At 46.2% G+C, this 26,524-nt stretch overlaps 1 protein-coding gene across 7 annotated transcripts in view; it reads left to right on the top strand.

Annotated features, from left to right (window-relative positions):
- Nucleotides 1–26,524, top strand: part of YPEL2 (yippee like 2) — a 99,870-nt gene that overhangs the window by 6,654 nt on the left and 66,692 nt on the right. For all 7 annotated transcript variants that reach the window (XR_012374454.1, XR_012374455.1, XR_012374456.1 and 4 more), the window contains exon 2: nt 13,325–13,638. Coding sequence is in view for 4 of the 7 variants with exons in the window: in XM_073879508.1 (XP_073735609.1) it covers nt 13,522–13,638 (117 nt within the window). In the remaining 3 variants the exon portion in view is untranslated. The remainder of the gene's footprint in view (nt 1–13,324; nt 13,639–26,524) is intronic.

Here is a 26,524-nt window from a genome sequence, read left to right as displayed (position 1 = left end):
TTCTGGCCTGAAAATGAACCTTGGTTTAGCTTTATTTTCCTGGCTAATAATAGTTCAACAGGTAATATAAGACCTTTGGGAGATAAATGGGTTAAGATATGGCCCCTGCCCCTAAGAGCATATACTCAAATAGGAGTGGTTAAGGCATATGTGTCAATAACCACAGTGTAAGGTACAAAGAGTTGATTTTTGTTGTTGTTGTTGTTGTTATTGTTTTTAAAGATTTTATTTGACAGAGACAGATAGCAAGAGCAGGAACACAAGCAGGCGGAGTGGGAGAGGGAGAAGCAGGCTTCCCACAGAGCAGGGAGCCTGACAGGGGACTCAATCCCAGGACCCTGGGATCATGACTTGAGCCAAAGGCAGGTGCTTAATGACTGAGCCACCCAGGTGCCCCAAGGTACAAAGAGTTTAAAGTCCTTATGGAGAAGGGTAGGCGTTTTGGAGATGGAGCTGTGAAGAATGATGAGGACTTAAATGTGCAGAAAGGCTCCAGGGGGAACAGTTTGTGCAAAGGCACAGAGGTATGATAATGTATGGGGAATGTTCAGTAGGCACATGAGATGTTGGAAAGAGAACATTGGGATTTTGCTTGGGCTGCTGTTGCTACAGTTTACTTATTTTCTTCCCCCAAAGTTTGTTTATTTATTTTTTTTTAGCAATCTCTACACCCAACATGGGGCTCGAACCCAGGACCCCGAGATCAAGAGTCCCATGCTCTTCTGAGCCAGCCAGGCACTCCACTATTGCTACAGTTTAGAGTAACTCCATGGAAATGGACTGTTGCTTCCATTCACAGAAGTCTGTGAACGATGGTTAGTTGACGTCAATAATAGGCATTCTCAAAAGACGGGACTATTCCCCAGAGATTCTCAAATCTTATGGCTGCCATAAGAATTTCTAGTCCAACCAAAGGCCTACAAAATGAAAATTTTCAGCTAGGGAATCTAATAAAAGCAAGCAAATAATACCCCCTCCCTGCCAAAAAAAAATTTTCCCAAGTTTATCTAATGTACATGTCTGAGGTCTGGAAATTGCTGAGGTAGTTGATCTCCTTAGCAGAAACCAGCTGCTAAGCATCTTTGACCTTTGGCCTCCTTTCCCTCACTGTATTTTTGCCGCTTCCTTTTCTTATCGTTGGTATTGCTCCTGCATGTGTCATCCATTATATTTGCCTCCTGTTTATCTCGTCTTTTACTGCTTTGGTCTTTTGTCTGTTGGGGGTCCCTCCCCAAATTGATCCACGGCCAAAGAGACCATAAAGTAGAAATTAATTCTTTTTCGGTATTTGTTGTATTAATGGTATAAACGTGTACTATGTATAAATGCAAATTAAATAGGGCTTTTGGTTAGTTTTGCTTACACGATTCTTTTTCCCTCAAATCCTAAAGGAAACAAACTATCTCTATATATGACTGCTGCCTTAAAGCTAAAAACCCCTTAGCAGGAAGATATTACAGGAACCAAAAACTGGCTTTTTCTTGTGCCTAATCTGTTGTTCTACCTTCTGGTTGAGGTTATTCCCTTCCCTCCTTTGTTTTATCGTATTTCTATAATTAAAAGTTGAAGCAGTGAGCCAACCCTGAGAGTTTGAAGATGTTTTAAGAGAACTTGACATTTTTGTTTGCATTATAATTAGTTGAAGATATTCTGCTTGTTGCTCTAAAGGGCTCAAGGACCAAGGATGCCCATCTTCAGACTCTTCTCTGGCTTGTCTAGGTTGAAGGATCCATGGGGGGTAGGGGTGGGGGTTGTCCGAGGCTTCACATCCTGGTTTTGGTACTTTCTAGTGGAGTGATCTTGGGCAAAATGTTTAATTTCTTGGCTTTTTTTCCTCATCTTTCAAACAAGAGTAATCATAATAATGCCTGCCTCTCTGGGTTGTTGTGAGGATTGAGATAACGCATATCAAGTACTTGGCCCCTCATGGGCCCATGATAGGAAATTAATAAACTGTAGAGTCCTGGAGGCTTACTGACAGTTGCTGCAGGGCCTCAGATGACTCCTCTTTACCTCCTCCCCTCACTTCCCACATTCCTTCAACCAACCTTTCTGAGCTCTTAGTGCAAGCCAGGCTTTGGCCTGGGTATGAAGGATGATTAGCCAGATGTGGTCTTCAGCCAGGAATAGCTCACAATCTAGGGGGAAGACTGACCCATAAACAGCTTTGTGGATGTTTCCTAAGTTATATGAAAAAGCTGCCCTGGCAATGTGCATGGGGCCCCTTGATGTGCCAGGCCTGAAAGGAAAAGAAGTTATAATTCTTCCTAAAATCTATCTGCCATTCCCATAACAGGAGAAATCCAGAAATCTGCTCTAGAATCAGTCTTTCTCCCACCCTCCTCTGTTTCTTCTTCAATAGATGGGAATACTAGATGGCAGTTTAATAATAATTAGGACAAAATACATCCATCTTCGAGCTGGTGATGCTTGGGACTTTAGACATACAGGCATCCTTTTGAAAGTGCTTCTGCCCCCCCTTTTTTTTTTTTACCCTCTCGAGTAGTAAAGTTCAGTTTCCAAATTGCAATTGTGGAGAGACAGGGAGCCCAGCCACAGATGTCAGAGTCTAGAGTTTTGGATTTATTTGAATTGGGAGATTAAAGTGAGGACGCCAAAGGCATGCTGACAGCTGAACAACAGAATTGTATTGGCAGATTGGGGATGGATGGTTTGTAACTAATTGGGGCCCCAGCTGTGCCCTGGGGGAGCAGCAGTTAAAGAGAAATCAAGGTCACACAGTGCCCAGGGTCCAAATATGTTCATTTATTTAGTAAATAATATTTGATCTTTGAGAGTGTGAGATACAGACAACAATCAAACGATCTCCCCAGTAAAATACAACTGCAGCTGTGAAGAGTACTCTGCCTGTGGAAGAAGAACCTGGGTAGTGGGCCTTGGTGGAGGCTAAGGGGAGGGTTCCCTGGTGAAGTCACTGCCAAAGGTCGGCCACCATCTCTTACCCTACTTTCCAAAATGTTCTTTTCTTTTCTTTTCTTTTTTCTTTTTTTTAAGATTTTATTTATTCATTTGACAGCACGAGCAGGGGGAGCTGCAGGCAGAGGGAGAGGGAGAAGCAGACTCCCCGCTGAGCAAGGAGCCCGATGCGGGACTCCATCCCAGGACTTAGAGATCCTGACCTGAGCCGAAGGCAGACGCTTAACCATTTGAGCCACCCAGGTGCCCCCAAAATATTGAGATCTTTTTTTTTTTAAAGATTTTATTTATTTATTTGACAGAGAGAGAGAGAGATAGCAAGAGGAGGAACACAAGCAGGGGGAGTGGGAGAGGGAGAAGCAGGCTTCCTGTCGAGCAGGGAGCCCGATGCGGGGCTTGATCCTGGGATCATGACCTGAGCAAAAGGCAGGTACTTAACGACTGAGCCACACCCAGGCACCCAATGTTGAGGTCTTCTAAATGACTGTTTTACACTGTAGTTCAAGTGTAGCCCTGTCTGGGTGATGGACCCAGTTCCTCTCTGGGTTCCAGATCATGGGGAAAATGTATTTATTTGTTTTCACCAACATTGTCTTTTCTGAGCCTGGCCAAATACAAAACAAAGGACCGATGCTGGGGCGGCAGTCTCGGGGGAGGCTGGAGGAAAAGGGCAAATCTGGCCTTGTTTTGAACATGGAATCAAGAGGCAGGGTCAAGGGACCCCTTTTCTTGCCTGAACCAAATCTGACAGTTCATTTTTCTCCTCACACTGCCCCGGGGGGTTTTGTGGGGACCACCCTGGGACAAAGAAGCTTCATGTGTTGGAAGTCTGAGGGTTTCTCCAGGGGTCAGAAGTCCATGCCAGTCTGGGGAGGGTCCCTTGGGAAGCTGCCCAATGGCACAGAGGTGGTGTGAAGGGCCAGGGGAGGTGGAATAAGAAATGTTTCTGGCCATCAGACAGCACCCAGGTAAAGGCATCAGAGGGTCTTGTCGTGTGTCACCTTGGAGCCATGGCTCCACAGTCCTGAGCATCATGCTCCATCTGCCAGGCCAAGCAAGTTGACGTCATAGGAGTTTGTTGGCTTTTTAACTTTGTGGAGCATTAATGGTGTGCGAGTCCCATGTAATGGCCAGAATTAGATATTTTAAATGCCCTGGATAGCGTTTAAGTAAGATTAAAAATATCAGCTTTACAGGGCAGCACAGTTTCACTGATGGTCACTCATTTTACTCAGTTAATTACCATTTATCAAGACTCTCCAGGGGGTGGGGGAGACTCTGATGTGCCTGAGACTAGGAGTCTGGGGAAACCAAGGGGCGTTAAAGACTGGACTTGAGCTGCAGGAAGCTCCCAGTCTGGGAGACAGATACGCGAACAGTGTGATGGAGCATCATTCAGGTGAAAAGAGTCTTTTGCATGCTGGGCAAAGGGGGCCACCGCCTCTGCTTAGGGTCTTATTCGGGTGTTAAGGGATGAGCAGGCATTTACCAGACAGTGAAGATAGGTTAAGGCTTTGCAAGAGGCTGAACCAACTTGGGAAAAAGTAGTGAACAAGCTTGGTCTGCTGGGGAAACAGGTTTGGAGGGAGGTGGGAAGGTGATGGTGAAGATAAGGAGAATCAGCCCAGTTCCTTGGTGCCACCCGAGGGGTTGGACCTTGTCCTATAGGCTGCTTGGAAACCACTGGAGGTTTTGAAACATGAGAGATGTGATCAGACTGCGTTGTATAAATAGAATTCTAGAATGGGCTGGAGAGGTAAGAGCTGAGTCAGGGAGACCAGTTTAGGAGGCTGTCACGTGAGCTCAGGATGAGGGAGGGTAGGGCCCACCCAGTGCTGCTCCCAGTGGCTGTGAAGATGGCTAGGGGAGACTGGATAACAGAGCCTGAACCAACTGTCTAGGCGACCGATGGAGTATGACATAGAAGGGCAAGAGAGAGTAAAGAGTCTGGACTGCTTTGGCAACCGGGCCTTAAGAATCAGGGTGAAGGTGGTAGGAACCAGGGGAAGGGGAAAGATGGTGCTGGTTTTGGATGCGTTTGGTTTGAAGTGCCTTCCTAGGAGCCAATTAGAGAGGCCTCTTTTAGAAAAGGATCCAGGCTTCAGGGGCAGGAGGCAGAGGTTTAGAAGACTTGGGTGTGGATGGGGATGTCCATGGGGAGCAGGCAGTCAGGCACATGGTAGAAGCACCTCCAAGGAGGAGGAGGAGGAAGGAAGAGCAGCCAGGGAGATGGAGGCCCAGAGAGAGAGAAGCAGGAGAGGCATGATGAGGTGCAGAAGGGGAGAGTTTAAGGGACAAGTAGGCTGAACCAACCACAAGAGAACTAACTTGAATGCAAGACCAGGGCCAAATAGTGTTAGCATTCAAATGTATTAGTGTTTGGACTTGGCATGTTGGAGGCTGCCCATGTTTTTGTAACTCAAAAGCCTGGTTGTGATAAATGATATATTTATGGAGCTTTGCCAGAAGGCTCTGTAGCTCTTCCATTCTTCTGGAGAGTTTGTTATCACTGGATCCAGCCAGATCATCAGAAAGCCATGTTCTTGGGCTGCCCTGATTTGACCCCTATGTAGAATCCCTTTTACTGAATTGCCCTTTGCTGTTAACCGTTATGCTGTGCATTTTTTCATGGAGGGACCTCTAAGAAACAGTTTTGCAAGAGTTTTATGGTAGGAACTATTGGTGTGTGCTGAGGATCTTGTCCACTGAGTTCACTGCTCATCATCTCCTCTGCAACCACCCACAGAAGAAATGTCTCTTAGAAAATCTGTAGCTTGAACAACCAAAATTTACAGAAACTGTCAACCTTATAAGTACTCATTTTCTTTTCTGCCTTGCTTACTGTGGAGTTCAAAGCCAAATATGCAACTGAAATTCGGTAAATATTTAGCAACTTAATAGCGTGCATTTCTCTGTCGTAACTCTCCTTGTGTTCTTCTATTTTTCTTACCCTAATTTCTTCATCTATTTTAAAACAAGCTTGGATCACTACATCAAAAACTAATGATGTATTGTATGGTGACTAACATAACGTAATAAAATAAAATTTAAAAAAATAGAGACACTCTGAAAGATTTTGAGGAAGACAAAAAAAGCGTTGTTTGTTTTTGTAAGTTACCTTAAATCATTTTTGGAGTTGGGAGATGTATAAGAAAAAGAAGGAAGCCATTGATGAACTTCAGTCAAGTGTCCTTGGAAATGAATCTCCAGACAGGTCGGTTGGGCTTTTTTACATTATTTTTTATTGAAATTGTAGAAACAACCCAAAGTAATATCTGATCTCTTCATAGCCAGGTAGTAACAGCTGCTTCTAATATCTAGTGAATTACGTGCAAGTGTCAGGATGTTCAAGGGGAACCACCTCTTCTCTATGCAGATGTTCTAACAGATGCAGGCCTCATGCTGGACTAAGGGCCATGTCATAATATATTGGTCTGCTAACAGATGTTGCAAAGGCACTGTCCAGCAGCCATTTCGGAGTGGACTCTGCACGACTGACATGTTCTGTGACCTCGCTGAAATCCAGGTCTTACCACGATGAAGGATGGTGGACGGATACTGTGCTCTCGGGTGGGATTCGGCTGGCAGAGACATCATTACAACATGCAATCAGGACTTTAAGAGCCGAAGGAATCCTAGAGCTCATGTAGGATTATCATCTGACAGATAATCCCTGTGAAATCAAGACTAGGCCCTGTGTCTAGGGTAGAGATGAATGGTTGGCTTGTTTATGAAAGAGTGGATCCTTGACTATGAAAGCTGGCTTTTATTATCATCTGGATGAAACTGAAGCACCACCTGGGTCCGGTGCTATACAGTGGGTAACTGTGAAGTGATGACAGTGATTTTCCTATGGGTCTTGCTCATCAGCTCTACGGTAGTCATAATAGGGGCATTTCAGTAAAGTTTTCAGGAGTGGCGCCATCCTGGGAGTAGTGGAGTCGGTGTGGGCTGCCACAGAGGTAACTTTTCCACCGTGCTAAGTGAGGGAGGGTGGTCTGTTCGGAATGATAACAGCAATAATGTCAGATCCCCGGCTAAGCCACAAGAACCTGCTTTTAAACCACAGTGTGCCTTTAAGTGGATTAATTGAGGTCCTAACTCTCTGACCACCATGAGTCAACGTGGGGGACAGGAACACTGCTCGTTGGGGTCTTATGTATAGGAACAGTTCCCGCATTTTTTTCTCCCTTGCTGGTGAGGACGATTATAGCTAATCAGGGTTATTGAATGCTAACTCAGGTGCGAGGTGCTGTGCTGAATGCTCCACTCGGCAGTATCTCGTTTGATTCTTTTGTCTCCTCCACGAGGTAGGCAGTGTTGTTACTCGTTTTCAGGCAACTTGCCCAGTGGTGATGCAGCTAGTGCTTGAGAAAAACTGAGACTGGACCCAGGCCCGTCGGCCTCTTCATCCTGTAAAGTCCTTATGGTGGACTACACCTCCAGCCACTTACCTGATGGTCCAGGGAGACTGGGTCTCTCCGCTCCCTGGTCTGGGTTTAGGATTCTGGTGAGATTAGGAATGGGGAGGGAGGACCTTCCTCCTCGGATAGAGACCTTCCACAGACATTGTCTCTTTTTTCTGCCTTCCAGTTCTAGAAATGGCTCACCTGGTCTTTTTCCACTGCCGCCTTTTATTGCCTCTAATCAGGACTTCTCCCTTTCCTGCTACATGTATATATGTAACCTAGGCCCTACAAAGGCAAAGAATGGACCTGGATGTCGATGACAGGCCTTTGGTTAACACCCAGGACTTAGAACATCTCTAGCCCAGAAGAACCATAGTTCTGGGCATCTCAGCACAGGGTCTGAGTGGGGGCAGTCAGGGGAGAATGGTATTTCATGGGCCATGGGGACCCAGAGTAATTTTGCCTCCTACCTCATTACTTGGAGGGGGAAAGGAGGGGCCTCAATTATGTCTGCTACCCACGCGGGTGGGTGGGCCGGTCTTGTCAGCAGTCCAATGGGACGCAGAGGGAGTTTAGTTCAGTAATAGCTGCTGCTGTGTGCTGTGTGCGGCTGACTCCAGGGAGCACGAGAATGTGGTCCCTACTCTTGGGGCTTACCTCTAGCAGAGGCAGAAAAGGATAATTTTCGTTTTGGTAGGATAAGCGTTAAGACAGAAGTGAGCCCAGAGGAAGGACCAATAAGGCCCATGTGGAGGGGGCATTTGAGCTGAATTTTTTTTTTTAAGATTTTTAAAAAATTTATTTATTTGAGGGGGAGGGGGAGGGGGAGAGAGAGCGAGGGAGAAGCAGACTCCCTGCCAGGCGGGGAGCCCGATGTAGGGTGCGATCCCAGGACCCTGGGATCATGACCTGAGCCGAAGGCAGACGCTTAACTGACTGAGCCACCCAGACTCACCCTGAGCTGAGTCTTAATGGACAAGTTAAAGGGCCTAGTGAGGGGTGCTCTCTCCCTCTGCTATTCCCCCACTTGTGCTCTCTCTCTGTCAAATAAAATAAAATAAAAATCTTAAAAAATAAATAAAGGGTCTGGTGAGGAGAAATAGGAAGGATGCCTCAGGCTGAGGGAATGGCATCAGCAAAACCGTGCAAGGGTGTATAAAGTGTGGTGTGTTAGGGGGAACTAGAAGAATTTGGTTGCCAAATGCAAGCACTTAGCAGAGTCCCTGACACATGGTAAACCCTTGAATGTCAGTTTAAAAAAATGGGAGTATAGAGTATGAAGTGATAGAGAAGAGTCTGAAGCAGTTCGTGGGTGTTGATGGTAGATGGATGTCAGTGGTAATACACACTTGGAACTTGTTTGTGCACTTAACTACATGCCAGGTGCACATGGTGAGTGTTAGTTTAGTTAATCCTCACAGAGCCTTATGAGGTTGATATTATTTGTATTTTCTAATGAGGAAATCATGGTTCGGAGAAGTTAAATAAACTTGCTCAAGGTCACACAGCTTGTATAGGATAAAACTGAGATTTGAAACCCATGAGTAAGGTTCTAGAACCCATCTCCTTTTATTTTATTTTTTTTAAGATTTTATTTATTTATTCGACAGAGATACAGCAAGAGAAGGAACACAAGCAGGGGGAATGGGAGAGGGAGAAGCAGACTCCCCACGGAGCAGGGAGCCCAATGCGGGGCTCAATCCCAGGACTCTCGGATCATGACCTGAGCCGAAGGCAGATACTTAACGACTGAGCCACCCAGGCACCCCACCCACCCACCTTGTCAGTTTCTGTGGCCCCTTGTCTCCCACTTCATTCGTCCAGTTCCTTCATGGCTTACCTGGAACATCCATACCTCCTACCCCTCCATCCTGGGGACACACACAAGTTTCTCCTCTGGGTTCGGGCTGCCATTGTGGCTCATTGTGGAAAAGGCCTGTCAGGTGAGACAGCCAGGTTCGCTGTGTGCTCCCTGTGCTTTTGGCTCTTGAAGTGCAGTATCTGAGGCGTTTGTTTTTAATCATAATAGTTCACATCTTTTCTTTCCATGCTGATCAGCAGGAGCCAGCTGGGGGTGGTAGCAAATCTTCTTTAATTTCCACTGTGATGGATTATTGCTTCACTTAAAATGGTGTTTAACTTGTACATGTTCCCTGAGGTTTTTAAATATCGGGCTCCTTTGATTATTGTTGGAAATCAATTTGGACTCCACAGTATGTTGGACTCCACGAGTTGGACTCATGAAGCCCCATGGAGTCTATGTGGCCCCATTACAAGTACCGAAGTCCAAAAATCAAAATGTGGTGACTTCTGCAGCCCCATATCCTTCATTCCTTCTTTAAAGAAAAAAAACTCAGGGTTACCTGGGTGGTTCAGTTGGTCAAGCATCTGACTTCTTCTGGCTCAGGTCATGCTCTCAGGGCCTGCTCAGCAGGGAGCCTGCTTGTCCCTCACCCTCTTCCCCTCCCCATGCTCATGCTCTCTTGCTCTCTTTCTCGCTCTCAAATAAATAAATAAATTAAATAAAAAGGGACGCCTGGGTGGCTCAGTCGGTTAAGTGTCTGCCTTCACCTCGGGTCATGATCCCAGGACTATCCCACATCCCAGGACTATCCCTGAGCTCCTTGCTCAGCAGGAAGCCTGCCTTTCCCTCTGCCCCTTCCCCTGCATGTGCTCTCTCTTTCTCTCTTTCTGACAAATAAATAAAATCTTTAAAAATAAAAATAAAATCTTTTTAAAAATTTTAAAAAATAAAGATTAAATCCATCTATTTTACCTTCCTAAGAACTGACTCAAAGAAGCAGCTTTTAAAATTTTCCCTTAGGAGGGAAGAAGACAGCAACAGGTGATTATTTTTCGGACCTAGCTGTCACCTCTTTTCTGTGACAGCCTACTCTCTGTTCTCAGGCACAACGATCCTCTCTTGATTCTGCTTCAGCTTGCTTTCAACTGACTCCTCTCTCCCAGCTTGCCCTGTTGTGGTTGGACAAGATGCATATTTCAACAAGCCACTTTTTCTTTCCTTGCTTCTCGGGGAGGGAGTCCCGTTTTGGTTGCCTGTGAATTCCTGTGAGAGAGGGAGAGGAGCAGAGTGACCCTGTTACAGCAGAGTCTCATGCCGGCGGGCTAGGCTCTCCGGGGTTTCTCTAGCACCGAGCAGCCTGGGATGTTGCTTATGGGGTCGATTCTTCTCTTATCTTTTAAGTTCAGAGCTGTGATGTGTGATGAATGTGTGCATGGGTATGTGTTTGTGTGTGACATGTTCACATTTAGTACAGACCATAAATGCTTATTCCTCAGAAGGTAGCTTTGAACAAGTTTTGGAATTCAGATTTGAAGCTGAGCATAACCAGAAACCCCTGCCTGCAAACTTTTTTTTTTTTTTTTTTTTTTGGTTTCCTACAGAAGAGAAGTGAGAGAAGAAATAATTCTACTCTGGGGAAATGCATAATTTAGAAGCTGTCTGCATGTATAAGAAAACAGACTCTGGCTGCTCTGTAAACCCAGACTGGCAGCCAGGGCTCGTTGTTTCCTTTTCTTCCTTCAGTGTTTGTATAACACTGATGGGACCCGTACTCCGAGTGCTCCCCACTAGGCAGTGAAGGCTGTGGACTTCAGAAGCTGGCCTGGGGCAAGCCTCTAGCTCATTTCCCTGCCTGTCTTTCCTATTCCTTACCCTGACCACCCCTTCCTTTCCTGGAGATACTGCCCTTCCTGAGAGCAAAACAGGGGTATTGGAAAGTTCAAGGGTGTTTCAGGAAACCTCAGGCAGGGTTCTTGGCTCTTTCTACCACCTCTAACAGCTCAACACCCGACACCATTGATCTACCATGGGCTTTTGTTTTGACCACACTCACCTTACCTTCTGTCAGAGGATGTCGTGGGTGAGAAGGAGGGGCTCTGGATCCAAGGGGTCATGTGTCTTGCTTGTTCATCCCCTGTTATGGCCAAGCCTAACTCCGAGGCAAAGCTGGGGAAACCAGTTCTCACTTCCATATTCTTCCAAGTATTTCTATAATGTTCAGTGTCACCTGATTCCACATTTTCAAAAATAGTGGTGGGTAGACCAAGCAGAGAAGACTCTATGCTTGGGCCCTTGTAGATCTGAATTCCTTCTACAGTTGGACGTCTCATGTGTAATTGGTCACCCTGAACGTGGAGCCCTGCATGGTTCAGGACCGCACAAGGGACATGCCAGGTGAAAGTAGTGACCACTGTTGTACTTCAGCCTAGTGCTGGGCAATGCGGTTGGCCACTCAGGAGGATGTACAGAGTGCCAGGGGTATAGTGACTTTCAGTGACTGCTGTGGTGGGAAGGATGTCAGGGAGGAGGACAGCATCCCTTTGGAAAGATTTGGTTAGTAAGGTTTAGAGGAAAAAGAGAACTATGACTTACAGCTTTCTCTAAACATCCAGATGGATCCCAGACATAATCCCGCAAAGATCTGATTTTATTTGTCTTCCTCCCACATCTCTCTAAATAATTTTATCTTCAAAGCATAATGCAGGGGGGGGGCACCTGAGTGGCTCAGTCGGTTAAGCATCTGCCTTCGGCTCAGGTCATGATCCCAGGGTCCTGGGATAGAGCCCCATATCAGGCCCCCTGCTCAGCGGGAAGCCTGCTTCTCCCTCTCCCACTCCCTCTGTTTGTGTTTCCCTCTCTTGCTGTGTCTCTCTCTGTCAAATAAATAAAATCTTAAAAAAAAAAAAAAGGCATGATGCAGGCATTAATTAACACTGTGACTCTCCTGGGAGGTAGGCAAGTGGGAACACCACCCCTATTAGTGAAGCGCAGGTCATAGGTAGGTCCAGAAGCTTCAGTCAGGGGAGCCAGAGAAGCAGAGTGTGCATTGGACCTTGGGGCTTTGCCCTCAGACCTTTACTTGGACATAACCCGGAAACCACCCACTTTCTCAGTGTCCTTGGTTCCCAGTAGAATAAAATTGCTGAGGCAATGGTAGGAGAGATGTTTGGTGCTGTGGGATGACTAATGGAAACTTTGAGGGTTGAGGAGAAATTCTGGTAAAATTTACTGTCATTGTGAATTTTAGATGCAGCAGTCTGATTATGCCATTTGTTTCATTCATTTGCTTGCTTGCTTTTCAAACAGAAAAGTACTGAGCATCTATTTCTGGGCAAGGTATGGCAAAGGAAATCATTTCTCTCAAAAGAGCTGGCTAGCTTTGAGGGACCCTGCTGGTTGGGAACTTGATCCTTTGTATCATGCTTAGCCCCAAGCAAAGGGTGGTGTGGGGTTTGTTGCCTCTGTAGGTGGTGGGTTGTTTTTTGTTTTTTGTTTCAGATTATATTTGTTAGGGGGTGCGCAAGAGAGAGAGCAGGGGTGGGGCAGAGGGAGAAGCCGACTCCCCGCGGAGCAGAGAGCCCGATGTGGGGCTCCATCCCAGGACCCTGGGATCGTGACCTGAGCCGAAGGCAGCTGCTTAACCGACTGAGCCACCTAGGCGCCCCTCTAGGTGGTGGGTTTAAGTGTTGGAAGACTCCTGGCATCCGGAGATGGATGAGAAATACATACATGACTGTTGCTATAGTGACTTTGTGGAGGCTGAATGTTTCCTCCTCATTTAGCCCTTTATCTTGGTTGGCTCAGAAGAAGAGGCCCCTTAGGAGCCTTCTCCCTGGGGCTACAGGTGGTGCATCCTTAATCCTGGCCTCTTCTAGGGTTCCCTGAGAATGGTGATCATGCCAGTTTCTGAATGTTGGTGGAGGGTGCCTAAGGTAACTGCTGAGAACCCTGGGTGGATACTGAACCTCCAGCTCTGGAAAAGCATCAACACTGGGATCTCCAGTAGTTTCTTTCTCATAATTGGGCGTCTTGGCAATGATGGTAAGAAACAGAGAAGGGGTCATTTCTTCCTGTAAATACTGCCCTCTCTCTTGGGTGGCTGTTGGACTTGACTTGCTTTGCAGGAAGCCCTGTTCCATCAGCTAATGATATTCCCCTTATCTTGGCACTGCAGGCTGCTGAGAACCAGCCCTCGACCTCTGCTTGAGGGTCCTTCCTCTGAAGACATCACCAGTGTGTGGAGCCTGCCCCACACCCACCCCCTGCCAAACCACGGCCTTTACCTGTGTCTTCCGGTGTTTCCCGTGCGACCCATCCTGTGGGAGTGCCTCGTGGGCCGCTCCAGAGTTCACCCCACGCTCAGCGGCGCCAATGGTGAAGATGACAAGATCCAAGACTTTCCAGGCATATCTGCCCTCCTGCCACAGAACCTACAGCTGCATTCACTGCAGAGCCCACTTGGCCAATCATGATGAACTCATTTCCAAGGTACATTTCCCTGTAGGCCTTCCTTGCCCTCCTCTGGGGTTGGGGGACACTTCTGGCTCATAAGGTTGCACAGGCTTATTAGCTCTTCCGAAGAAACCGAGATATTTGTACTTTATTTTTTTGTCCAGGGAGGGCTAACTTGTGTGGCTGTTTCACTCAATTGAGGGATAACTCTTGAGTTGGAGGGAGGGTGTACTAGTTTTAATTTGTAATTTTGGAAATTAGATGTCATCCCTGTTGGAGGCTGGAGGGCTGGTGGCTCGCAGGCCAGAGGGGAGAGGGGCTGAGGAGTGACTGGAACCTCTCACTTGGCAGGCTTAGCTCAAGTTGGTGGGTGAACGCCATGGAGAGTGCTGCCTGCCTGGAAAGAGAACTCTAGGAAAGGTGGTAGGGGCAGGATATCTTGTAGGAGGGCCTTCTTAGCTGAGATGAGAGGATGTTGCCTTGCAAGCTCCCTGGGAAGATTATCAGACTGTTGAGCTACTAAAATGGGTGGCTTTTGGCAGGAACCAAAAGTGGCTTGGCAAAGAGATGACCCACTGGCCTCAGGACCTTTAGGGCTTCTGCATGAGGTAAAATATGGTGTGACACTTGATCATAATCAGAAGAAAGAGTGGAACCCTATTTTCCCTGAAAAGCTTTAGCAACTGCTTCCTAAAGTTGGGTTGGGGAGATTGTTAACCAATAAACCCAACATCCCAGTTGTGCAGTCCAGGAACTGGCTCCTTCAGGCAGCATTTTTAGGGGAGCTCCCTCCCTCCTGGCTCTAAATTCCCAGGGGAGGAGAAACGGGATTTACTAGGCTACATGAAAAGGAGAAAGCGATCACGGGGACCTTTTGCCTTTAAAAAGAATCCCTAGACTTCGTGCCATTAAAATAAAAAAAAACCCTTTATACATACCCAAACAACAACAACAACAAAATTAAGTGTTCTTGATTTGTTTACAAGAACTGTTAGAAAAGGTGGCATCACTTTTCTTTGCTCTGGTTTGGTAGTCCCAGCCAGAAAGGGATGAAGGGTCAGTAGTTCTAGAACAATCCAGCTGGCTGATTTGACAGGAAGTGAAGGAGGGTGCTTGAACAACCATGTCTGTGGTTGTGGGGCTTTTCAAATCACGACTGAGGACAGAAGTCCTCCTTCTAGGCCAATCCCAAGATCTAGTGTTACCACAGAGCTTGAACCCTGGAGCCCTCAGAGTCTTGGCCTCTGGCCTACTTTCACTTCTCTAGGCTTCTGCTAATTACTCTCCTTTATGCCATTTATGTTCCAGCCAGCATCTTGTCTCAGATTCCTCTTGAATCTTTTGGGAACCCCTCAAGTCTGGAATTTTGGATGTGGGGAGGCTGTGTCAGTGAGGGAAGAGAGGAGTCAGTCCCCTTTGCTTTGGAAGGGGGCCTATAAGCTTGGAGGGAAAATGTGAGCTGTCCTATTTCTGGAAATCTCCAGAGAAAATGGAAGCCAAAACATCTTTTTAATAGCAGGAGGAAGTGTTACGTATCGTAAGAAATTGAGGTAACAATAAAATGTGTTCTAGCAACTTCCGTGTACTGAAAACTGCTACCTGACACTTTATAAATGTTATCTCATTTAACCCTCATAAGAAGACTTTAAGGTAGGTGATGTTAATCATATTTTCTGGATGGAGAAGTTGAGACTCAAACAGGCTGTCCAAGAATGCAAATTGGAGGCTCAAAGAAGAGAGAGCAATTTCTTTGAGCATGTTCAAGATGGGTTTCTGGAAGAGGTGGTATTTGAGCTGGGCCTTGTAAGATGGACAGAGGGACCATGTGGAGATGGTAGTGGCCTTCAGTGTTGATGTTTGAAGCCTGGTATTCAGGGCCTTGGACAGTCGGGCCTTTTTGAGTGAGGTTTCTTGCCAGTTCCTTGCTTTATGTTCCAACCACTTGGAACTAAGCAACATCCCTGAATATGCAGATGGGGGTATTTCAGGCGTCTGTGCGTCAGCCAACAGCAGTTCTTTTCCTTCACCTCTTTCCTCTCTCCCAGGAGCTTTCCTACATCCTCTCTTACCTGGGACCACATCTCCTAGTTTTGGATCTCCCCGGTCAGGACCCAACATGGCCAAGAGCTCACTAAATGATTAAATAGATGGGTGGAACGTGAGCCTTGGGAGAAGACAAGTGATGAGCAAAAAAAGTCTTTGTTGGCCTCCTGTCCTCCTTCCTGCCCCTTCTGGGGCAGAAAGGCTCATTCACAAGTCCAGGCCAAAGTCAGCACAAGCTTCAGTTTCATTGGCTACAACCGGTGCACAGATGGCGTACATTAGAGCTTGGTGATTTAAAGAGTTGGGTTAAATGCCTGGCTGTGGGGAGGGAATGAGGGAACTGTGGCTGGCACTGCACAAAGATTCCTTTATTTCACTCCACAGCCACCCCCGGCGTTAAATAATCTATAGATTCTTAGGCAGGTCCGCTTAACGGAAAGATCATTGCCCCAGCCCCCTCCTTGGAAAATGGGCCTTTCTTTTCATTCTGTTTCTCTCTTCCATTTAAGAAAGTTCAGGGAGAGAATGTTTCTCCTGTTCTCCCCTCTTGACATAATCTCCTATGTGGTTTCAGAATCTGCCCAGTGGGAGTTAGGAGCTGGGAAGCAGATAACTAGAGCAGCAGTGTAATTAAATGATACTTTGTACTTGTAATAGAGCCTTTCATCTGGAAGCCTGACATTCTGTTGTTTGGTTTAAAAAAAAAAAAATGTGAGTCTGACTTCATTATGGAGAAGGCAACACAAAGGTCCAGAGAACTAAAGCTCTGAGTCTATGGCTGGGGTAGAGAACTGGGAACAGAATCAGGACTTTGGGCTCCCATGGAAATGTGTAGTTGTAATGTTTTGAACAATTAGGGTCTCTACTGATGTGGTGGAAAGAATCCGGCACTAGCCTTTCTGCCTTCCCAGCTTGCTGTAAACCCCCAGAGGCCTCATTGCTTGGAATCAACTGTCCAACCTCTGAGTCTCAGTTTCTCACTAATAAAACGAGTGAAGTAATATTTGCTGCTGTGTGTAATGCCTAGTAGCTAGCACTTACTGTGTGCTTACTATGTGCCATCCCCATTACAGTCCTATGAGATAGGCATACCTTATTTGAAGGTAGAGTGAGGAGGTTTACCTCACTGGGTTGTTATGAGACTGGATGAGATCATGGGTGTGTGTGGGTGGTTGGCAAATCACAAAGCTCCTCTGCAAATATAAAGTAGCCCCTTTGCTTCTTTTGGTTTTGCTGTCCAAAGGGGGTCTGGGGGGTGGTGAAGGGGATTGTGCTTGCCTGATACCAAGCAAATTTAGTCTAGCCAAGATGGTTTCATTTTAGAACCTGGAGTCCAGGAGTTGGATTTCTCAAAAGGCCATAGAAGCAAAGTTGTGTGTGTCTGCACAAAGGTAACAGAGTATTTTCTCTGTAGGATGGCAGTAGGGGTCCTCTCTGAATTGATGACGGAACTATCTAGGGAATGTGCTGACACATCCTACATTTTCTTTCTTAGGGGGTGTTGTGGTCTAAATGCTGGAGTGTTTGCATGTGGAGGTATTTTAAGTTGGCACGAGGAATTGCTCACATTGTTGTTTCTCACTTAATGGTGCAAGCCCTATTATAAAAATATACTTTGGTTTTAAATAATAATAGTTTCAGTTGGTACAGCTAGTTGCCCCAAGTGAGGACAATCTAATATTCATTTCACTTCCTTCACCTCCCTCCTGTGGACCCATCACCCTTTAATGGCATTGTGGAATAGGCTATTTGGGAATGGTGAACAGGATTAATCCCTCACGAACTCTCTTTGGGGATGGTAGCCTCATTCCAAGACAGTTTGCTGTAGTATTCTGGGACCTTGGAGGGAAGATGTTGTGGGAGGCTGTAGAGTCAGTGTCCAGTCCAGGGGGAAGGCAGAAATCTTTCCCTCACCATCTAGAGCTATAGAAGTTATTGCTATGTGTCAGATCTTCGGGTCAGATTATCTCCTGGTGACAAATAAAAAATTCCCAGAATTGCTGGTCATCTAGCCCAGCCTCTCTTTGTGAGGAAACAGGCCACGGGCAGCTCAGTGACTGGCCTGAGGTTCCACAGCCTCAGAGCCAGACCTCTCCATTGCATTCCCCCTCAACTGTGCTCTGTGGGAGGAGCTCTGGCCGTTTTCAAGCACCAGGCCTCCTTCTGAGGCTGGGAGCTTTTAGGAGGACGGTTCTTTTGGTTCCCTATCGGGCTCCATTGGGCTTAACAGTAGTAGCATTTTGGTTTTCCCTGCCTGCCTTAGATGTAAGATGTAGCATTGCTCTGAGAGAAGTGGCAGGGAGGAAGATGTTCTGAAGCCGTGTATTGGTCTCATGGCTACCGAGGGGCCCACTCTGCCTGCCATTTTCCACCTCTGCTTTTTTTTTTTTTTAAGATTTTATTTATTTATTTGAGAGACAGTGCGTAAATGAGAGAGAGAGAGAGCGCACTCACAAGCTGGAGGAAGGGCAGAGGGAGAGGGAGAAGCAGGCTCCCTGCCTAGTGGAGAGCTCGTGGCAGGGCTTGTGGCGGGGCTCGTGGCAGGGCTCGATCCCAGAACCCTACACCCAAGGCAGCTGCTTAACTGACTGAACCACCCAGGCCCTCCATCTGTGCTTTGAGCACTAGTGTTCCACACCAGTGATTCTCAGAAAGACTTGTACCCCTAACACAGAGGCTTGGAGGTAGTGGACGTGGAGGGGTGCTGGTATGGAGGTACAGAGATCTGTCCTTTTCACTCTACTCATCTGTTTCTCTTAATTTATATCACTCACCAGCTTATTTTTAAAGTATAATAAATATCCTGGAAAATTGATGTAAAAAATAAATACAAGAATAGAATACTTAAAAAGCCAGTCATTCCTTTTTCTTTAAGCGTCTTGAAAATGTTACAGTGATGTTTGGATTGTATGTAGTAGTACTGATGACTGGTGTGTCACATCAAGTAGCATAATTCATGAAGAATATGGACAAGGGAAGTGTGGCTCTTGAAGATCATCCTGAGCTTTTCTAACTTGTAAACTGTATGTTGAATTCTAATTTTATGAACTGAGAGATTTCTGGTAGCCAACGGATATGTGACAATGACTTTTTACAGAAACTGTAATTCAATAAAATTATTTCTATTGAATTACTAGGAGGAAAACTAGATTGTATATAGACCTGTAAATGTCTATATCATAAAAAGTGAAAATTTTGTTTCTGAAATAGTAGGACCTATGATTGTACCAGAGTGACTGATGGGTTTTAAGAAAAATGAGGTTGAGAACAACCGTGCTGGTAGGACCCACATCATAGTGTGTGTCTTTGCTTCTATGTTTGTAAAACATTGTTGAATGTTTGTTGGTTTACTAAAGAGCATTTCTGAGATACAGCAAAGGCAGAAGTGATAAATTATGGAAGAGTTCCAAAGTAAGCCAATAAGCCCCATTTAAAAACACATTCAATCAGTGTTTTGTTTTTTTGTTTTTTGTTTTTTGCTTTTTAAGTAGGCTCCACACTCAGCGTGGAGCCCCACATGGGGCTTGAACTCAGGACCCTGAGATCAAGACCTGAGCTGAGATCAAGAGTCCGGACACTTAACCAACCGGCCCACCCAGGCTCCCCCACATTCAATCAATTTAGCTTTTATAAAGAAAATTACATATCTAACCTAAAATTACTGACTTCTTTTCCCCAACTATCTGACCTTTGAAAGCCCTAATCTTCTAATGAAGTGTTATTTCTGGAGGAGGGTAAAAGGGTTATCTGTTGGTCCCTCGGGAAGGGGTGATAGGTGAACCAAGTCTATACAGAAAATCTGCAAACAAAGGGATATGGTTAGATGACAGTGTTCCTTGATGAAAAGGAACCATTTGGAGCTTGTAAGATGTAATATCTTATGCTATCTTCTCTCCATGGGGACAGAGATTGAATTACTTCAGGGTGAGATAAACCATAAATTAGGCTGGGATAATTTGTTTGTATAGCATGATTGTTCGAACATGGGACCACCTTATCTGGATCTCAGAGGCCTCTGGCATATGTGGGTAATGGCAGTGGGCACTGTGCCTATATGTGCTGTTTTGTCTCATTGGCTCTGACCTGTCATTGCCCATATTACTAAATATGTACTCTGTGTGTGTGTGTGTGTGTGTGTGTGTGTGTGTGTGTGTGTGTATAGCACTCTAGTAAGTATTAGAATATTACCCTCAAGGATTTTATCCTCAAGGAACTTGGACTCTAGCTGGGAGATAGTAGCTTCCTAAGTCATCCCTTCTTGAAGTTTGTATTTCACCTCCTGTTTATCTTGGAGCAGTTATCACGGTGTAACATGTCTCCATTAGCTTGTGAACTGCTTGAGGAGATAATTATGATACCATCTTTGTTTCTCTAGCACTCCACACAGCTCCTAAAGACTGCTGTAGATTTTCAGTGAATATACGAGTGAATGACTGTTAGTACTGTAAACTGGGGAGATAGATATAGAGGCTCTTAACTTGGGGTCCATGGACTGGCTTCAAGGGATCCTTGAAATTCTATGTTTTATTCTATGTATAGTCTGTTTTTCAAGGGAGGGTACCATAGCCGCCTTCAGGTTCTCAAAAGGTTGATCAAAACCTTAAGATCCACCTGGGAAGACTTGGTAGAGTGTTTTTGAGATGTGCCTTGAAGCCAGAACTGAGACATGTAGAAATGGATGGGGAGGGGCCCGTAAAAAGAACAGTATGAACAACAAAGTGGAGGCAGGAAGCATGTGGGGAGCAGCCCATTCTTTTAGGTTTGATATTGAGGAGCTGTGTGAAAACAGATCGAAGGAGTAGGTTGAAGCCAGATTGTTGGAAGAATCCAAGTCCTGACGTTATATTGCTGGCAGTTGGGTGCTTCTGAAACTTCTGAGCAAGTAGTGACACGACCAGAGCTTTGCTTTGAGATGGCAAATGTTGTTGTGGTGTGGTTGGCAGAACTGCTGAAGGGAGACTGGAGATGGAAGAACCAGGGTGTAAGCGTTGCAGTGGCCTGTGGATATTTGGGGCACATGATGGTTGTTCAGTGAAGATTTGTTGAGCATTGCTTAAGGAAGAAATACAAGCATTCTAAGGGTTGAAAAAATTCTGTAATATGTAGTTACAAATAAGAGGAATTGAGTTCAGAAGGTCACACTCTTTGGATGGGAGGCAGACCTGTCCCATAGTCATGCCTGCTCCCTGTGAAAATTACTGATGGTAGGCACAAGTAGAATCGCTCACCCATTTCTTATCAGAGGAGCTGCTAGGGACCAAGTCTGGTGAATCATCTGTGTTTTTTGCTGCAGACTACAGGCAGCTGGAACATGAATCTGCTCAAATGTGATCCTTTCTATGTGGTTGCTTTAAATACCAAAAGGAAATGTTGACTTGAGCTATGAGGCGTACCCTGAAAATTAACTCCGTGGTTTGCAAATGCCTATAAGGTTCCAATCATAAGATTGGTTTGTACATTAGTGTCTTGGCATTCAGTAAGGATGCTGATGATTGCCAAGCTTGTGCACTTACTCAAAATCCAAAGAAACTCTTTTCAACGGGGTGTCTTCCCCAGAAACAAGCAGTAGGTGCAGGACCCTCCGCAGGACCTTCCCCCTGTGTTTTTGAGCACTGGCACTTGGTCTGTCTCTGGAATGGTAAAGCTGTACCATTGCTGGTTCAGCTGTTTTGTTTTTTTAGGGCCGAACAGAATCCACCATCATATTCAGATTGTTCAGTTCAATAATATTTTTTTAAAGATTTTATTTATTTGAGAGAGAGAGAGTGAGAGAGAGAGAGCACGAGAGGGAAGAGGGTCAGAGGAAGAAGCAGACTCCCTGCTGAGCAGGGAGCCCGATGTGGGACTTGATCCTGGGACTCCAGAATCATGACCTGAGCCGAAGGCAGTTGCCCAACCAACTGAGCCACCCAGGCGCCCAATAGTATTTTTTTATTTCAAACAACATGCCAGGCTCTATGCCGAGTGCTAGGGTTAGAGAGACGAAGTTACCATGATTCCTGTACTTAGCCTGTTATCTTTGGGGTGCATGGGAATGTAATGCTCACTGTGGGGGACAGAAGAATGTTTACAGATGTGGTTGTGTTGGTGCCCTAAAAAACACAGGATGAAAAATGTACATCGCTGCTTAACTACTATTTATCGAACGTCTGCTATGTGCTAGGGATTCCTTTTACTCCATCACTTAATTTTACAACATCCCTTTAAGGTGGGAATTAAGTGACTTGCCTAAGGTCATAGGTTACCAAGAAGCTGTGTGGAATACAGATCTAGGTAGTTCTATGCCTTCTTTACCATAGCTTGACAGTCATACCTAGGTAGCTCCTTTTGGCATCAACTATTTTCTCCCCCCCCCCTTTTTTTTTAGATTTTTTTTTTTTTCTTTTCCGGGACTCGATCCCCCATCACCTGAGCCGAAGGCAGATGCTCAACCAACTGAGCCACCCAGGTGCCCCATTTTTTTTTTATAGGGAGAGTGAGCGAGCACATGCATGGCGGTGGGGAGGGACAGAGGAAGAGGGAGAGAGAATCCCAAATAGCCTGATTTGAGACTCGATTTCAGGAGCATGAGATCATGACCCAAGCAGAAACCAAGAGTCAGACGCTTAGCCGCCCGCGCCCCCCAGGCACCCCAGCATCAACTGTTTTCTGGTCTCTCAGTAGTGTTGGTGGTAAATCCTACCCTGTCTGCCCTCCTATCATTTCCCTTGCCTGAAGAGTCCTTCTTGCTTTCTTTCTATTTACTTTCTACCCATTCCTGAAGACTAGTTTTAAGTATTTTCTACGATTCTCTCCCTCCGTTGAACTCCTATGGAAGTTCACTGCCTGGTTGTTCACTTGGCAATTAATAATGACTGTCTTATAATAACATGGTCTGTGTTATTGTGGTTACCTGCACTTTTTACACATAATTGTCTTGCCTCCTAATACGATTCTGAATGACCTGGAGTTAAAGACTCTTTCAGAACGTTAGAGCTAGAGGGGCCTTTGAACCTGGATTTTTCTACTTCAGCTCCTCATTTTACAGATTAGGAAACCAACGCCCAGAGAAACTGAGTGCCTCTTGACTTTGTACTTTGCCACCTCCTCTCTGCCACACCACCTACTGCCTCACACATAACTGGTGCTTGTAAATGCTGGAGGCAGGCCTGGAGGAGAGGGCTGACAGGGGTAGAACGAAAGTATCAAGCTGTATGATCTTGGGCAAGACTGTTCTTTTTGGCTTTCCTTTTTCTTCAGCCACCAGATGAGGCATTAGATCAGACTGTCATTAAAGTAAGTGTCCTTCCACCTCTCCCATCTTCCGTTCTAATATAGCAGCAGCAGATGATACAAGGCAACATAACTCAGCGGGATTACAATGTAATCTCAGAGCAAGACTACCTGGGTTCAAATCCTGACTTCCTCACTTAGTAGTTAGGCAAGCTGAGTCATCTCTGTGTCTTAATGCCCTCATTGGGAAAATGGGAATAATAATACTAGATACCTATAAGATTTTTGAGGAAATTAGCTGAGGTCATCAATATATAGTACTTCTCACAGTGCCTGACATAATAGGAAATGCTCCATGAAGGTCGGTAGTTGTTACCTCTGACTATTCATTAAGCAAAACCAAAGTAGCAAACATAACCAGATGCTGGCTCCCCAGCTGTCCTGGCTTATTGGCTCCTTCCTTCTTTCTGAGTCTCAGCTATTACCTGTTAGCTATACCCTTGTTAGTGGTCCTCTGAGACCTCTAGAATCATTGAATCTCTTGTTCCTTGTCATTCGGAAGGGACCAGCAGGTCTCTGGTGATAATGAAATAAGAGCAATAGCCTCCGCTCTCCCGACAGTGGTGGGGTTGGGCTTCCCTGCAAGCAGCCCTGAGGCCGCTTTCAAATTTAAATGGAAAAATCTGCCCCTGAGCCCTTCCCTTCTAGTCTGTCAGGTAGTGATTTTTCCTCTACCCTACACAGCCACCAGGCACAGAGACTTCAAACTGCTCTAATAGTAGCCCAGGCAGCCTTGGGTGTTGGCGCCATAGCCAGAGAATTGCTTGTCAGTTTGGTTCACCCCGTGATGCTTCCTGGTGGGGATGGATGGAGGGAGGTTCTTTAGAAGGAAGCCATTTTCATTATTTTTAAAAAAACAAAGCCCAAAAAGAATCTCTGATACTTTTGATTCCAAAGCACTCAGCTAGCTCCCAAAGCAGGAAGGGTTTGACCTTGTGACCCAGAGTATTGTCTTTGGGGTCAGGGCTGCCAAGCCAAGGAGAGCTTTAGCTCTGGGTTTCCCTCCCCTCCCTTGCCTATTGCTGGTGGCTGGACTGTGACTCAGGGGCAGAGGGGGGAGGAGAGGAAGAGAGGAGGAGATGGCTCCACCAGCTGCTGCTAAAAACAACAACATCTAATCAGTCCATGAACTCCCTCCCCTCCAGACCACAGTGATGTTAAGAGGCAGAGCAGGTGGCACTGGCTCTCCCCTCCCCCCTGCCCTCCAACACCTTTGGGACTTTGAAGGGACAGCTTATGTTGTCAAAAGGAACATGATCTAACTGGGGGACCAGGAAACTCCTTTTCCTCCCTGTTTGGGCTGGTCCCACCAATAGCATTTGCTGTAACTTGAACTCTCCAACAGATACATGAGTGGACAGAAAAGTTTTTCCTTGCCAAAATGAAAGATCCCAGAGTGAAACCTCCTGCATTAGACTCCACCATTGTTCCACGTTTTGTGAACTCCTCTTATGTGTTAGATATTGGGGAACACAGTGGCAAACAGGTGTATGCTCTGCCCTCGCCCAGTTTGTGCCTGGTACTTCGGTCACTGGAAAGCCCATTATCTGAAGAAGCAGCTGGTGGCACTAGAAGTGGGGATCCCCATCCTGAACCTGGTCCCCAGGGCCCTCCGCGGCAGCTGAGAAACCAACATTTCCACAGTGCTTTCCATCCCATTGGCCTGATTTTCATGAGCTTCCCACCTGTGCACAGCTTTTCCCCTGAATGTCCCAGTCCTTCACTGCAGTGTCAACCTGGGCTATCCCAGCCGAGTGAAAGTACCAGCGAGGCTCTTGAAGTTCAAGGTGACCAGTGAATTAGACCCGCTGTTCTCTGATGTGGGTTTGGAGGAATGTCTGTTCTCAGGAACAGGCCTCTAACCCTTGGGTGGTGGTTGCTTTGTTTACTTCTGAAAGCTGCACGGTTTTGCCCTCAGCCCCTCCCCTCTAAATGCAGAATGTTCCAAATGACAGGTGGGGCTCTGGAGAGCCCTTTCAGGTTGCCCCCAGACAGATTCACCCAGGCAACTGAAGGAGAAAAGAAGCAGGAGAAACCCGACTTACTGGAGCTCCTTAAGCTCCAAGTCCCCATATTTCTTGATCCCCTCTTCAGGAGGAGAAAGAAAAGGCAAAGTATATATCTGTGGGGGAGGAAAGCTCCTCCCTGTCTGTCTCCTTCTCTGTAAAAACAACAGGCCAGTCTGCCCTGGGCACTGTGGGGGCAGGTGCTGGGTAAATACACAAGGAAGGAAAGCCGATAAGATAAGGTCTGACAAATCTAGGTCACCAGGCTGCTGCCAGGCACCTGTGTGACTGGTCACCTTGAAACTGACAGGAGGGAGGATGGACTTCCGTTCCGGGGCACAGACAGGCTCACTTCCCAGGCCTTTGTTTTATGTCTTTATTTAATAAACACTTGTTGAGCGCCACTATATCCCAGGCTACGGGCTAGGTGTTTCAAGCCCCTGTGTGTGTCTGTCAGGCAAAAATCTCCTCCTGGATCCCAGGCCTGTAACCAGTGCTAAAAAAAGAAATGACATCATGCAAAAGCCAGTTGGTCCACTAACTTCTAGGATAGGGGCAACCAGTCTCATGGTAGAAGGGAGGGGCACTTTGGCGTCTTCGTTCCCTCTGCCTTCAGCTAAATCAGGGGTCGGCAAACTTTTCTGTGAAGGCCTGATAGTAAGTATTTTAGGCTTTGCTGGCCATATGGTCTTAAACCCCCAACTCAGCAGCCGTAGAGAATACATAAACGAGCATGGCTGTATTCCAGTGAAACACGTATGAAACAGGTGAGAGGCTCAGTTGGGCCCTTGTGCATTATTTGCTGTTTCCCAGGCTACAAAACGTGAAGTGAATGTTGGAGAAATGGGTTTATGTGATTTCAGGAGGATTCTAAAACCAACACGGTGGTTACAGTTGGTATGGATGGTGTAGAAGCTGATGTACTGTGTTCATCGACTAGCCCCACTTGACACTCTGGTGTCAGTTAGCTCTCAGGCCAAACTTCAGCCTCAACCATCAAGCACCCCAGGTTCCCACCAAAGGTTACGAGGTGACTAAGCCAGATGATGCACATAGTTTCACACAGTCTCATCTGTGTGAAACATCTCATGGGGAAACCGTGTGGGGCCCTGCATACAGCAGTCCTTGGAATCATTTTAAAAGCCCTGAATGAAGGGTTAAGCCACCTGTGCTTGAGGCCTGGCTCTGCCACTAACTCTTCAGTGTGGCATCGAGTGAGTTATGTAAGCTCCTGCCCATTCAGCACGTATTGAACACTACTGTATGAGGCATTGAGGAAACAGCAATGGATACATGAAAATGTTTGCCCTTAAGTAGCTTATGATCTAGTGGGGAAGACAAACAGATAAATGATTATAAGATGTAGTGAAACACAGGCTTTTTGAGGAGGTGATTGTTCATTCAGGATGCTATAGGGCAAATAGCAGGATGAGTTTTTTCTAAGTGAACAACAAAAAGGGGGGTTCATTCTGAGCAGAGGCAGAGAAACAGCCTAGAGGAGATCAAGCTTAAGGAATCACAGGAAGAGATGGAGAGGGTGAGAGGGGGCAGCAGGAGGTCAGCAGGGGTGCCTTGTACAAGGCCCAGAAGGCCCAGCTAAG

This window comes from Callorhinus ursinus, unplaced genomic scaffold (genome assembly GCF_003265705.2).
Source record: "Callorhinus ursinus isolate GAN/ISIS: 27379988/994484 unplaced genomic scaffold, GSC_fseal_2.0 scaffold34, whole genome shotgun sequence".
Taxonomy (NCBI): domain Eukaryota; kingdom Metazoa; phylum Chordata; class Mammalia; order Carnivora; family Otariidae; genus Callorhinus; species Callorhinus ursinus.
This window is presented reverse-complemented; position numbering and strand designations above follow the sequence as displayed.